This window comes from Ochotona curzoniae, unplaced genomic scaffold (genome assembly GCF_017591425.1).
Source record: "Ochotona curzoniae isolate NIBS_2020 unplaced genomic scaffold, NIBS_Ocur_1.0 scaffold_3890, whole genome shotgun sequence".
NCBI lineage: Eukaryota > Metazoa > Chordata > Mammalia > Lagomorpha > Ochotonidae > Ochotona > Ochotona curzoniae.
In genome coordinates, this window is record NW_024467115.1 from 27,707,595 (window position 1) to 27,722,806 (window position 15,212).

A 15,212-nucleotide genomic window follows, 5' to 3' on the forward strand; every position below is an offset into this window, starting at 1 on the left:
ACCATGTAGCAAAGCAGTCCAGTCTCGAGCTTCCGCTGGCAGCTTTAAGGAATTGGTAGCATCATGTCGCAGCACAGTCACCAGTGTTGGGGAAGAAAACCGGGGACAAGGACGTGGACGTTCCTGTGCAGCCCTCTGGTGTGACCTGGGGTCATTTGTCAGGCCTGAGCACAGTGTCTGCAAAGGGTGGACATTGGGGAAACCTGAGGCTTGCAAGTCCAACCTCAACAAAAGCACCTGCTGCCAGCTATGACACAGGTGGACCCTGGGAAGGGAGAGGGAGTGAAGCCAGAGGATGTAGGCGATGGGTCTTGAGAAATGGGGAATTGGGCAGTACCAGGGAGCAGGGGCGAGACACCCTAGGGACAGGAGACTGTGGGCAGCAGGGGCTTGGTGCAGTTGCTAGTGAAGAGTGAGAGATGCCAGGGCATAGGAAATATGGGCAGATCCGGTGACCAGGGGAAAGGGTGGAGAAGCTGGGCCTGGAATCTCTGGCCAGTAAAGCGTGGCTTCCCATGGGAGCGTGCATGTTGATTTCCTCCTCCGGTCTTTAGTTTGTGTAACCTCTGAACTCCCTGCAGATGGGAAGTTCTGTCGTTTTGAGGTAGAACCGTAGTTTGCACTAGTGACACATAAAGTTCCAAACAGTGAATCAGGTGCCACCATGCAGTGAGTGGGAACCAACGACTTCACCAACCAAACCCATCTAGCCGTGGACACACGGACAAAACTTGAAGCCCACATCCTGGTGAATTTCTCTGGGTTTCCAGAGTCCTGTCATGTGCCTGGAGATCCCCGCAGACACCCCTTCTCTTTTCCCTACCTCTGCGAGAGAAAGGAAAAGATCCTCTGGCAACCCAGACTTCATGTTGACGTCTCTGGATGGTTAGATAACTGCCCCAGCTTGATCATTGAGACCCCTTGGGAAGACAGAATCAGAAATGCAGGGACAGGGGTGGGACATCCTGTCCAACAGTCAGTCACTCGGTGGTTAAAATAGAAAGAGGAGTGAGGAAAGTGACAGAGAAGGCGGCAACTACAAGAAAAACCCCAAATCATAAGTCTTAATTCAGTCACTTTCAAAATAGCCCCTGGAAGGTGTCTATTTTCCATGGAGACAACTCTCTGATGGGAGGGTTTAAGAGAATCCCGGAAGAGAGAGGTTTTTCTGTTTTTTAAAGTTCAGTCACTAAGCGCGCAAGTCCTTGTCCTGGATTTGCTCAGCTTCTCGCGGCTTTTTTTCCCCCCCTCTCTCTCTCTTTCTTTTCTGGAATTCCATAGACAGTAATTAAGGAACCGAGGCCAGCAGGAGGTCAGAGAGCCTTCCTCAGTGAAAACAGGGATTGTTGGCCACGCACAACACTGCCTTTTTTCCTGCTGGTGAATAGGAGATTTGCTTAGAGCTGATGACTTATGCCTTTCTTACAAGTTATGCAGCGCGCGAGCGGCCGGGGAGGCAGCCCGTGTGCAGAAAGAAGCTAATTGAATCCAGTGTCTTCACTTTTTCCTCCTTCGGTTGTTGAGCTGCGCCGGCTGAGCCGGATCATGTAACTGCAAAGGAACATGTTCCAGGAGCGCCGCATCCGAGCTTTGAGATCGCAGAGCTGACGGGAGTGCTGGGCAGTGGGGCTTGCGCGCAGCTTGGGGAGGGGAGGGGGCTCCAGACGTATCCGAAAAAGTGCCCCCCCAGGCCTGCTAAATGCCGAAGCCGGTGAGTTGCCCCCTACAAGTTGTGTCCTGTCAATCGCGAAATATTTTCTGCCGCCACAAGGGAAGGCTTTTCCATCGCGCCTGCCTGGGTGTGGGACGGCTGTCGTCTTTGCTTCTGCCATGTCTCTCTATCCTTTTCCCGCTGCTTCCTTCCTTGTTTGTAACCCGGAGGGTGCTGGCCCGGCCAACTCACCCGGGAACCATGCTTGCCTTTGGGAAGAGATTGAACCTCGTCCTGAGGATGTAGGAATGTGTGTGCGTGTGTTGGAGCTTGGCACTTTTTGTATGGAGGACTTGAATTCAGGCAGCGGGGCACGTAGGTTTTCCTAAGCTTCCAACCGACTGGCTTCCTTCTCTCCGCTCGAGAGCCCTGACAGCTTGGCTGTGGGAAGTGGATGGCCGTCTGTCTGCTGATGGCACCCGGTTCTAAAGAAGCTGTGGTGGGGATCTCAGAAGGCAGTGCGTGCCCAGTTTTAGATCTGACTGTGTTTTAGGTGGCACCGGTGCTGTGTGTAAGAGCAGGGTACAAGGGCTGAGTGGTTGTTTGTTTGTTTGTTTGTTTGTTTGCAAGGAGCTCCGTTGTAACCCCATGCTCAGCAGAGGTCCCCTAGGAGATGTGCCTGTGTCTTTGCAAGATTGATTTAACTTTTATTCCAGCACGTTACTACCATACTTGCAAGACAGTGCCAGATGGCTTTGGGAAGCATTTGATCTGTGCATTGTAACCGCAAGAACTGCTTCCTGGTGGGACCCGTGAAGCCGGGTGACAGCCAGCTGCAGTGAGTGGGTGCTTTTAGTGCCCCTGGCCAGCGCACAGATCTTCTTGTTTACAGATGCGATTCATTTAGTTCCTCCTTTTTCCCATGATCCTGCATGTGGCTGTGTTGTAAAAAGTTCTCCACGCTGGCTCCTCCGTGGCTTTCCTATTAGAACATCGCAGATGTGTCAAGGCTGCACTTGTTCCAAAAGAAACTGGGAAGGAGGGAGGCTCCACCCTCCTGTGCGTGCCAGACAGGCCCCCGGGGTCCCCATTCAGCGCCCCGGCAGCCAAGTGGTGCACTATCTCTTTAAAGCGACTATAGTTTTGTGCCTTGGCTGGGTCAATTTGTTATGGTTTAGAACTGTGGAGCCAGCTGTCTGCAATCTGATGTAATGTTGCCATGGAGACCAGAAACGAAACACTGAAGCATTCACCACAGAATTACTACATATAGCTTTCGCCAAAGTAATTAAAAGTTGAGCCATATGGGCTTTCTGGTGGAAAAATCTGCAGTAGGGAAGCTGCGAGTCCAGTGTTTCTATTTAGTGTTGTAACTCCACTTTTCCACTTCCTCTGGTGGGATGAGCTGCTTTGCTCTCTGTATTTTGGCCTGAGTCTTGGGGTAGGAGGTGGGGACTATACAGCCGATTTCCCATTCTCCTGTAGGGGGATGAACCAATTCAAGTTGGTGTCAATGAACTTTAGTAAACTCTGGCCCAGGCTGGCATGGAGAGGTTGGGGACAAAGCCCCACATTTGAACATGTGTGAATATATACTTTTTCCCTTCTTCTTTGCTTTAAAACTTACTTCTTGGAGTCAATCATTAGTTTATAGACACTACCAGTTTCCTTTATCTTCCATAAAGTTTCTTTTTGAAAAAAACAACTTATTTTTTATTGGAAAGTCAGATGTGCAGAGAGGAGAAGAGACGGAGAAGATCTTGCCTCTGTTGATTTACTCCCCAGGTGGCCACAATGGCCAGAGCATAGCCAGTCTGAAACTAGGAGTCAGGACCCTCCTCCCTATCTCCCAAGTGGGTGCAGGGTCCCAAGGCTTTGGGCCGTCCTTGACTGCTTTCCCAGGCCACAAGCAGGGAGCCAGATGGGAAGTGGAGCTGTCAGGATTAGGATTGGGACCATATGGGATGGCAAGGTGAGGACTTTAACCACTAGGCTACCCAGCCAGGTGTTATTTATTTATTTTTGAATTTTATTCTAAAAGCAGAATTAAGGACAGAGAGAGAAAGACAGATGCAGTCTACTGTGTTGCATAGACTGGAGCACCATTGTGGTCTCCCACACGGGTGTCAGAGGCCCAAGCAACCGGGCCATCCTCTACTGCTTCCCAGGCACATTAACAGAGAAGTTAGGACTCAAACTGGCACCCAGCGACGGCTTAACCTGCTGTACCACAGTGCTGGCTCCAGACAATTGGGATTTTTTTTTTTAAGATTTATTTATTTTTATTTGAAAATCAGATTTAAAGAGAGAGCTTTCATTCACTGATTCACTTCCCAGTGGCCACAGAGGCCTTTTAGCTGGGCCAGCCTGAATCCAGAAAGTAGGAGCTTCTTCCAAATCTCCCATGTGGGTGTAGGGGGCCGGGAACTGCAGAGCCATCCTCTGCTGCTTTCCCAGTCCATAAGCAGGGAGCTCATTTGCAAGTCAAGCAGCCAGGACAAGAATCAAATCCGTGCAAATGGGATGCCAACACCCCAGGCAGAGGATACCATACTGTACCACTGCGCTGCCGTGCCCTCTCCCCAAGACTGGATATCTTAATGTGAAACTTATATTCCCCTCTTAAAAATGCTAACTTCTTTAAGTTTGCTTCTTTAAAAAAAAAAAAAAACACCTTGCTAACCCCTTTCCTGATGGTATGCTTCTTAATATAAAAAGACATAATATTTTGTTTGAACATTTGGGAAGCCAACCAGACTTATTTCACATGCCGAACCTGTCATGAGGACTTTTAAGCTTTATTCTCCAGTTAGAAGAATGCAACTTTAAAAAAAAAAAAGCATGTTGATGTTAAAGCAGCTAGAGAGAGAATTTTTTAAAAGCAAATATGTCACCAGTTTTTCCTCGGGGCTTAGAAGGAAGTAAGAAGTCAACACCTCACCTCCAGTTAAAAGCATCCTTGGGTTGTGTTGTTGAACTTGAACTCCAGTAACTTGGATGCTGGCTTAAGAGGGAATTTTCTACTTGACATGTATAAACACACATACATTTCTTTAGTGACTTGGGTTATTTCTTAGATTTTCTTTCCCATAACTTGTTCTCCTTCTGCCTTTGGTGTCCAAAACACGATAGATGCAAAGGATGTACGCGGTTGCCATGGTTTGTGATTTATCAATGATCGGCACCTTCAAGAACTCTGTATTTTGCAGAAGACATAAAAATAACCTTGGTTCAAGGTTCTGAAGGGCTCACGTTTCTCGAAAATAGCCAGAACATGTGAAAGCAATTAAATGAGTACCTGGAAGATGTTCTTTTTTCACCACAGTGAAACGGGCAGAGGAAAGTTGGACTGTGTGAGCGGGACATTGCCCTTGAACCTGTAGTGGTAGTGGTTTATATATCTTAATTCCTCCCTCTAGCACTTGCCTATGTAGGATGCATGCCTACATGGGCTTGAATTTTTATTACTCCATTGTGTATCACTTATTTTTTTACCTCTCCTTAACATTCATGCATGCATCCACACCTCACTGCCACACCATTACCATCAACAACCAGTACCAAACTAGAGATGATGTGTGTGAGTGTATATGGACATGAGTATCATGTGTCTCACCTTGTAACACAGCAACCTGTGATTCATCACATTCCATGCTTCTTTAATTTTCACTTGATTTTAGGATTTCCGAGCGTCAGAGTTAGAGGCGTGTTCTACATTTGTCCCATTGGTATTTTTGAGACTTTCTGTAATCTATGGTGATGCTGTATGAAAATTGTCTGGCTTTTGAGCTGTCCCAAGAAGGCAGAATGTTTTTTTGAATGTTTGTACGTAACTCTGCACTGAGGGTTCTGCAGGTGCTCATTGCCCGAAAGGAGGGTTAACCAAGTTCTCATTCCTGCGGTTGACCACTCTAACCATTTCAACACACATGAACAATTCAAGCAAGGAAAAATGACATTCAGACTCCTTGAAGTTACGTTCTTAATGTTATTTTTATTGTTTTTACATTTTGACTTTGACACTGAACATCCTAAGCTCAGTTGTATAGCCAGTGAAACCTCATCGTTCTAGCCCTGAAGGTTCTGCTTAGGTGACCAAGCATGAACTTCAGTTTGGAAACCTGTATGCAGGAACTTTAGGGAAGTTAGATAGAGCTAGTGATACACTTGGTAGACCAGAACACAGAAAAATACCCCATCCCGATGACTCGCTGGTGATAGATTTCTGTTAATTGATGCCTACTGGATGAGCTGTTTGCTTAGAGTCATGCAAGAAGGAAGCATAGTGACTCCATGCTGTGAGTGCCAGGGCGCTGAGAACACATCTTTGGTCCCACAACTTGTACCCTTTCTGTGCCTAAGAAATCAATGCCCTGCTTGCCTCTGCAGTTCTGCCCCCTCCTCCTTACCTGCTCCATTGTCTATAATATTGGGAAGATTGAATGCCGCCTGTCTTGGGGTGGAGGTAGGGATGGGGGAGGAGTCTGTGTATTAACCTCATGCTCTACTATGTGGTTTGTTTTGCACTTTGTGGCATTTTCTCTCCCTACCATTTCATGAACCGAGTTTGAGGACACGGGGGAAGGAGGAGGAGCTGTCGGAGGGGGAGAAGGTCGCTGTCAGGATGTTCAGGATTAGCCGGAATGGTCACATGCCACATGGCGGGCTGGGCCGAGGTGCTCCTGGGACAGCCCCAGCCCCCGGCCCGTGCAGCCGACTCCTCTGCCGGGCGCCCTCTTCACTGCTTCTGTACATTTTGGACAGGGACAGCAGACGGTGGCTGCATGCTGAATCTTGGAGCCGAGTTGGAAATGAAACCGTCACTTTGTTCACAAGGAAAGGATTGTTTTTCGCCTGGGTCAATGCTGCAGAGAGAGAATTTTTCCCCTGCTCTGTAATGTTTGGTACTTGAGGGAAAACAGCTGGGCTGAGCATACTTGAGTTGCTACAAAACGGAATGGGCTTCCGGGGGATATGGACTGTACTATATGGCTGCAAAGGTCAGCTTTTTCCCTTTTGTCTCTGGGAGGAATGCACAGCCACCCTCACGCTCCGAAGGAGAAGGGAAGCCGGGGTGCAGCTGTCTGTCCCCACATGCCGCTGGGGAGGAGAAGGCTTGCTGTGTCTCTTCCCCTTGCCTGCCCTGCTGGTTTTGATTTTCGGGGCAGAACTGGAAAAAGTCAGCTGAATTTTTGGTTTGGAGAAGTCATTGATGACCACGTTCAACAGCAAGCCGCGATGGGCCAAACCACAGCTGCGTAACTGGAATTACTGGGCCGGCCTTGGGGACAGCGTCCTGCCGCCATCCCCAGACGGGGACAAGGGAAGTGGTCGAGAGAGACTGGGCAGGGACAGGGGTGTGCGTTTCAGTGCCTGGGACCTAACTCTGCACTGAAGTAGAGATGGTATGTAGCGCTTTGCAAAAGTTGCTGGCAGCGAGTGAGGAAGCTACACCCAGCTACCTCACTGGGGCGATGATCTGATGGGGTTTTCCTTTGTTTCTTTGCCAGTCAAGAGAACAATCAGATGATGAGACGGAGGACTCGGTGAAGTTTAAGAGGTTGCACAAGCTGGTCAACTCCACTCGCAGAGTCAGAAAGAAACTCATAAGAGTGGAAGAAATGAAAAAACCCAGCACTGAAGGTAAAAGGGAACAACAGAAAATGCAAACCCTGCTCCGATTGTTCCCATTGGTGGCACTTGGGGGTCAGCTGAAACTGGGCCGAGCTATGGCTGAGGCTGACCATGGCCAGAATGTTGGGAATTGGGGGACGGGGGTGGTCCTCAGCTCAGGCATTCGAACTACTTCCTGACAAAGGTGAAAATGACTGTCGTATGACAGTGAAGCTGTTTGCTGTGAGCCTTATGATGTGTTCGTGGCATATGCCCCTGCCCCCAAGAAGGACAGGGACCTTGTTCGGAGATCTGAGTCCAGATCTGTGTGACACCCATCTCCGATGTGCACGTGGAGGTCACTGCCTCTGCCGCCCGGTCTCGGAAGGATGGTTTGTTTTTCTGGTAAATAGTCTCTGATCCCAATTCACATGGGGCTCGGAGCTCTTTAATTCTAAGGGGATCTTTCTGAGCCGTAATACTGGCAAATCCCTCGTGAGGTGAAGCAAGCATGTGTAAAGCTACCTTTGAACAGCCAACCTTTTTTTAAAAATGGATTTTTTGTGTTTAAAGAGTTACAGAGAAAGAGAGAAACAAGAGGCAGAGATATATTCCATGCGCAGGTTTGGTCCCCAAATGTTCGCAATAGCTAGGGCTGTTCCAGGCCACAGCCAGGAGCTTCTTTGGGGTCTCCCATGTGGGTGCAGGGGCCCAAGCACTTGGGCCGTCTTCCACTTTATCTTGCCAGGAGCATTAGCAGGAAGCTAAGTGCAAAGTGGAACATGCAGGATACAAATCAACGCTCATTTGTGATGCAACCAGCGTCTTAACCCTGCTGTTGGCACACTGCCGACAACTGAGGGCTTGAAATTCTGACTGCTGAAAACTTGATGAAATTCATCTCTCGTTAGCAATGTGCGCTTAAACATCTTGTACATGCTTCCCAAAACAAGATAAAGTGTTTTCCTGTTTGAAAAATGGTAACAGAGGGATTGGGAAAAATGCAGAAAAGAATATGCCTTTAAAAAGATAAAACAGCGTAGTATTTATTAAAACGTCACATCTACATTGCGAAGGATTTCAAAGTTTTAACAAATAGTTTTTAAAATGATTACTGTAGAGGCCTTTTGGTTATGCATATAGAGTCAGGCCATGGACAGAAGAGTTTGTGACTTTTTATTTGCTATTATTTATTGACTTAAGTTCCCAAGATAATATTATGGGGAAGGAAGTTGCCTTGGGAGAGTGGTGGTGATTAAAGAAAATGGAAAGAAGGAGAAAAGCCCAGCTTTGTGGCCAATCCTTCCAACTCAGAGGTGATTCATTTGGGCCTCTTTTTGTACCATAGTTCTGTTTCTGTCTGCTGCATGGCTGATTTTCCTCTTGCATGTTTTCATACTTGCTGATGAGGCATAAATGCCACGGCATAGAATGTAGCCTGGTAGCCTCATGCCATGGCAGTCTCCCTGAATTCATACGGCGGGGCCCTGGGGATTGTTAGAGAGAACCATAGGGAATGGCCAACAATTAACCATGAAGGAATGGTTTTGAACCTATCTCATGCAGACCTGCCAACATTAAATATTTATTTTCATTGGAAAGGCAGATCTACAGAAAGAAGGAGAGACAGAGAGAAAGATCTTCCATCTTCTGATTCACTTCCCAAGTGGCTGCAACAGCCAGAGCTGAGCCAACCCAAAGCCAGGAGCCAGGAGCTTCTTCCAGGTCTCCCACGCAGGTGCAGGGTCCCAAGGCCTTGGGCTTTCCCTGACTACTTTCCCAGGCCACAGGCAGGGAGCTGGATGGGAAGCAGCGCCGTCAGGATACGAACCTGCACCCATATGGGATCCAGGCACGTGCAAGGCAAGAACCTTAACCACTGCGCCACCTCACTGGACCCTAGCCTTACATTTTAAACATACAGAAACATGATAATTTGCACATTTATGGCAGAGTGAAAAGCAGTCACTCTCCTGAGTTGAACTTTTACTCGTTGGTAACCAGACACTGCAGTATCTGATGAAGCAGAGAACTGGTATGCCATTGGATCAGCAAGAGAGGCCCCAGGGATGTGTGTGTCACCCAGGGCACTTGCCTTGAGCTGTCCCCAGCACACTGCCAGTCTGAGGTTCTTTGGGCTCAACCTGTTTGGGATCTCATTGGCAGCAGAACTAGAATGTGGGAGGGGCCGTTAAGCAGTGTTTCTGTTCCTAGTCACCCCCTTTACCTGTATGTCCTTGGACTTGGAGCTGGAGCTGCCCCCGCTGCATGCAGATGCAGGTGCTAAGCTGTCTCAGTAACAGTGCTGCACTTTTTGAATGCATTCAAAGTTGTGTTCCTTTCTGAATATGTCATTGTCAGAGCCTACACCACCCAAGCTGGTTTCATTAATGAGGATGCATAAACAAGGCTAACATCTCCTGCTCCATGTCCCCTGAGCCAGGCGCAGAATGAAATCCAGGCTTCCTGATCCCTTTACACCATCCTGTGTCCTTCCCCTAAGCTCCAGGGTGCCAGACAAGCTAGGAATAAATAGTCCCAGGTTTTCTCCCAACCTCACCCTTGCAGCTTAAATCTAGAGGCTGTATGCAAGCCTGGATGACGCATCCCTGTCCTTAATCTGCCTGCTTCCATGTCTTCTCCCAAGAATCGACTCCTTCCCCTCATTGCCCACCTCTGCTGTCAGCCAGCCATGAATCAGTAGCCTTAGCACAGTGCCCTTCAGCTTCTACAATGGCTCTGTGTATCTCTTTGTGCTAACGTGTATTCTCCTGGTCAGGTATTGGCACAGATGGGGAAATGGGCTCAGGAAGAGGAGCGGTCCCCAGGGTCAAGGAGCCGAGCCAGGCCCGGGATCTAGAATGTGGGTCTGACTTCTTGACCTTGACTTATCTCCTGCCTACCTTCTCCTCCTCCTCTTCCTTCTGTATTCTGATGCGTGAAAGCCATTGTGTCAAGCCCACCTCGTGGGATGGAATGAACTCCTCCCAGTTGTCGTTCTTTCAAGGAGAGAGTGGTCCATCTAAGTCAGGGGAGGGTGGGGGAGCAGGGTTCTCAATACAAGGAATCCAGCTTGAGCATGGAATTCCAGCCCACCCTTCAGGCCCAGGCAGAACAGCCTACGGGTGTCAGGCCTGCCCTTGGCACAGGCCAATACAGCCCCCTGGGAAGCCTTAACCACGTGTCCCCACTAACTCCCTTCCACATGCCATCTTCGCAGAAGCAGAGAAGAAAGCCCCAGATGTGAGGGACATGTGTGTATCATCTGGTTCCAGACCCAGCATGACAGAGCAGCCCTGGAATCCCTTATGGCATCCTCTATGGGGTGCAGGCAGTATGCAGGCCGCTGCTGTGGAGAGCTTCTTAAAGCTGTCAGGGCGAGCTGCCAACTGCCATGAACCCCCAGGACTGTGTCCACCCAGAAGCCCTGGTCCATCTCTTTGGGCACCTGAGTCCAAGGCCAAGTCCATGCCAACCATCTTGTGTAGCTATCTGTGCCCCTGGGCTGCAGTTCTGGTCATGGTTCAGTCACTCCATCCTGGACATGGAGGGATGGTGGTGTCCAGAAGAGGTGGCCGCTGTCATCTCTAACAGCAGTGTCTATCCAGTGTTGACCTGGTTCTGAGGAGAAGGCAGGGTGCTCCCATGGTGTAAGGTACTGAATCTGGTCCAGTTAGGTCCTAGCAAATTCTGGGCTCTGCTTTTAAATTGATTGGTGTCCTTATTTATTTATTTTTAGATTTTTCATTTATTTGAAAGAGTGACATACACATACACAGAAAACTTCCACCCCCTGGGTCACTTCCTGGATGGTCACAATGGCCAGGATTGAAACACACCAAAGCCAGGGGCCAGGAGCTTCGTTGGGTCTCTCACATGGGAGCTATCAGGGCTGTCTTTTCCTGCTTTTTCCAGGCATGTTAGAGCAGGGAGCTGGATCAGAAGTGAAGCAACCAGGACTAGAACCAGCACCTATATGGGTTGCAGGTAATGGCTCAACATGCTGTGCTACAACCTTTCTTTATTTTAAAGATGTAGTGATTTATCGAAAGGCAGAGTTACTGAGATACGGGTTGCAGGAGAGAGAGATCCTCCATCTGCTCCCCAAATGGCTACAACAGCCAGGGCTGGACCAAACCAAAGCCAGGAGCCAGGAACTCCATCCAGAGGCCCAAGTACTGGGGCCAACTTCAGCTTGGGATCATTTGCAGGGAGCTGGAGTGGGAGTGGTAGCTGTTGGATTTGAACCAGTGCCCATATGGGATACTGGCATTGCTGGTGGTGATTCAACCCATTGTAGCATAATGCTGGTCTCTGGACCCCATCTTCTGAGCCCACTGACAGATCCCTGTGGTAACTTTGACCTGGACTTAGCTTTGAGCACCCCCTTCTCTACTTCCCCTGCCTCCCCACTGCCATCCCTGGACATCACCGTCAAGTCCATCTTGTGTCTTGTGGCAACAGCTCCTGTCTCCTCAGTAGCTGAAATCCCCATCAGTGGGACAAAGACGCCACTTCCAGGCCTGAGGACTGCTGCCGTGGGACCTGCTGACTGATGCTGATTCAGGGTCTGGCACACTTGTCCCTGCTGGTGTCCCCACTGCCAATCTCCTGTTCTGAGGAACTTGGTGGTATATATTTCTTTTTTATTCCTCTTTGCAATTGAGCTGGTGGAAACCCACACAGCTCCCGCGTTCCCTTGTTATTAAAGGGACGCAGCCATTTGGGATCACTACACCCATCGTTTGACCTACTTCTTTGCTTACATCTGTTCCCATAATACAGGCAAGAAAAGAACTGTTTTCCTGCCAGGAAGTCCAAGCCTTTGACTCTCCCCTGGGCTCCCGGGGGCTTGGCTCACACTACCTGGCTCCAGTGAACACTTCAAGATGCTGAAATCCTTACAGCCAAGCTGGACATCTAAGGAAGCTGCTTGCTTGCGTGTCAGGCTCCTTAAATGGCCTTTCTGCTTCCTCCTGAGGCGCTGAATGCAAGAGACTGCCAGGCGGGTGTCACCCAGCTCCCTGGCAATATGTGTCTGGCCCGGCAACTGCCGACCATGTGTCCATCTCATGAAAGGCACAGCCCTTCGTGGTGTTTCTCCACCCACGCTCCCATGGAGATTCAGTCACTTAGTGCCACATATGCCAATGAAGACATCAGTGTCAGCCACATGGCACCCATCACATTGTAGCTGGAAAACAGCCACAGCACCAACAGAGAGGAGGGGGAGGGGCATTCTGATTCCTAACTGGAGGATGACACCCACCAGCTGGGGAGGTCATTTCCTAGCAATGCCGATGATTGGCTTTGAGATCGCCAATGGCATCCATGGTAAGCATGGGAGGGTGTCTGGTCTATATACAGAAAGAAGCAAAGAGAACATTGAACATTCAATGTGTATGCAACCATTTATTCACCTACAAGTGATATGTTCTACAAGTGTGTTCAAGTAGGAACTTGGGCTGCGAAGGGGATCTGGGCATGCAGAATGAGCCCCTGGGAGGTCGTTGTGTGCACAGCCCGGCTTTCGCAGGGTTGGGGGCGGGTGTTAGGACGGCGCAGGCTCACTGCAGTCTTGGTTCCCTCGCAGGTGGGGAAGAGCCGGTATTTGAGCCTCCGCCCGCCCTGGATGAAAGGGCTGCCCTGTACTCCGGAGTGCACAAGAAGCCCTTCTTCTTTGATGGCACCCCAGAGAAGCCTCCCGAAGGTGACCCGGACTCCGTCACCATGTCACCTTCATCCAGCAACCTGGACACCTGGGGTACCGGCCGGAAGTTGGCGAAAACCTTCAGCAAAGGCGAGAGCCGGGGCCTCATTAAACCCCCCAAGAAGATGGGGACGTTCTTCTCCTACCCAGAGGACGAAAAGGCCCAAAAAGTGTCCCGCTCCCTGACGGAAGGGGAGATGAAGAAGAGCCTCGGGTCCCTGAGCCACGGGGTAAGTAAGGATGGTGTTTGCTTCTATGACAGCCACCGTCGTAGGCACCACCTCCTGGTGTCCCTCGAGGAGGTTCAGAGCGTCCGGAAGCAAATCCGCTGGAAGAAAACGGATACTAATTCTTGCTGTTCTAGAGCGTTTCTCTGCCAGCGCCCCTGCAGAAAAGGCTCCCTGAGCCCGGCCTGCGACCTGCAGCTGCTGCGGCCGAAACCCAAGGCGGGCGGGGGCGGCGGCACCTGTGGCCTCCCTGGCAGACGGGTGCGCGCGCGGACCTCGGTCAGCGAATTCAATATCACCTACGTGGTGGAGCGGAGCCTCTACAGCCACTTGAACTTGACCCAGCTGGTGCGGCCCACCTCAGACCGGACGCTGAGTAAGGCCGAGAAACAGGACCTAAGGCGGTGCTTGTTGGAGGAGGACGAGGCGGCCAAGCGCAAGTGGGCCGCCACGGTGGACCGCTGTACTAAACGGGTTCTTTTAAGAATCCACCAGAAGTCTGTGAGTCCCGGGGACGCTGGTGAGGACAGCCTTGCCGTTTCCGTGAGGCGCAGTCAAGCATTATGGCCTCCCTTCCTGCCTTCCTCCCTGCTCATCACTTCCTGGTCCATCACATCACCTCCAGTTTCTCACCCTACTTAACACTGCCTAATCGCCTTCTCCAACTCGTTTCCTTGCCAATCGACTCTGTTCAGCTTGTAACTAAAGCTCAGTGTGGAGGGGTGGTGGGGCCGGGGTTGGCCGCCTTGGAGCCCGCCATCATGGCCCTTGACCTGGAAGGATGGTTCTCCCTTAAAAGCGATGCTTACTGCTTCAGTTCGGTGATGGGGCCGTTTTGGGCTGTGAGCACAAAGGGAAAGTTCTGAAATCCAACCGGAAAAAGAGACCAACGCTCTTTTTTTTTCCCCCTCCGCTTTAGCCCATCCAGTGTTCCAATCTTTCTAAACAAAGTGAACTGTTGGGAAGCGTCCCCTTCTGCCCTCCACATGGACACTTCCACACACGGGAACAAATACAGTGCTTCCCGGTCCCATGATGAAATGTTCTGCAATTTTTATACAACAAAGGAAAATGTTTGTGAGTGCAAGATTTCAGAATGTACGCTTTTTTTAACCCCTCTCCTGATATTTCCTCCTAACACGGAGCCCCTGTAAAATAGCGCAGAGGGGGTAGCGCCTGGCCTGGTTGTCCCTGGCACCTGCCTTAATCACTTGGACCGTTGCTGTGGGCCCCTTTTGAGATCTGAAAGAACCTTGAAAGTGGAAGGTCTTCAATAGTAGCTTTTCCCAGGGTTCCCTCGCTTGCATGAATAGGATATTCTTCCCCCGAGAACTCCTGTAATTTAAATTCATTCAGTCAAGTTCTGCTTTTGTGAAAATGCAGAGTGATTGGGCACAGGGCTTCTTCAGATCCGTCCTTCCCGCTTCGGAAAGGCTCCTTCCTGGCCCTGGGTGTTCCAGGAGTCCCACATGTGCTTTCTTCCTAGACCTCATTGTCTGTCTCCTCACATCCATAAATCTCGCTGCACTCTTAAAACTCTTTATATGTAGCAAAAGCTTCTCTTCTGGCTCTTTCTACCTTATGGCAACCAGTTTTTTTCTTGTTGATTTTGTTTTTGTTTAAAAATAAGAATTTTGTTTCTCCACCCATTGAGGCTTGGGCCTGCAGATCTTTTGTGAAATGCCCGTCTCAGCATCTTGGACTGTTTTGTATTCCAAAGTGTCCTTCCCTGTTTGAGCTGCCGGTGGACACGGCCCTGGTGAGCAGGTCCTCTGCCCTGGTGGCTTGGAACATGAATCCTGGAACACCGAGCCTCTGAGCACCTGCAGCTGCTCCTGTACGTCTCATGCTATTTGCAAAATTAGTCCTAGAACTTCATCAGCATGTTTTCTTGCAAGGCATCTTTTTCTGAGACTCGTGTTGATGAATATGGTGGGTCTTAGATGAATTCTTTGGCTTAGAGCGTGGAGCTGTGTGCAAGCTGCTTTCCAAGTACCAGTGCCCTCCACGC

General features: G+C 49.9%; 1 protein-coding gene across 3 annotated transcripts in view; it reads left to right on the forward strand.

Annotated features, from left to right (window-relative positions):
- SASH1 (SAM and SH3 domain containing 1) overlaps positions 1-15,212 on the forward strand; it is a 174,636-nt gene that overhangs the window by 139,609 nt on the left and 19,815 nt on the right. The window contains exons 1-3 of one of the 3 annotated variants that reach the window (XM_040965461.1): positions 1,700-1,711; positions 7,162-7,294; positions 12,858-13,702. In XM_040965461.1, the coding sequence (XP_040821395.1) occupies positions 1,700-1,711; positions 7,162-7,294; positions 12,858-13,702 (990 nt within the window). Of the gene's footprint in view, positions 1-1,699; positions 1,712-7,161; positions 7,295-12,857; positions 13,703-15,212 lie in introns of those variants that run through there. The other 2 variants (XM_040965462.1, XM_040965460.1) reach the window with 2 other exon arrangements.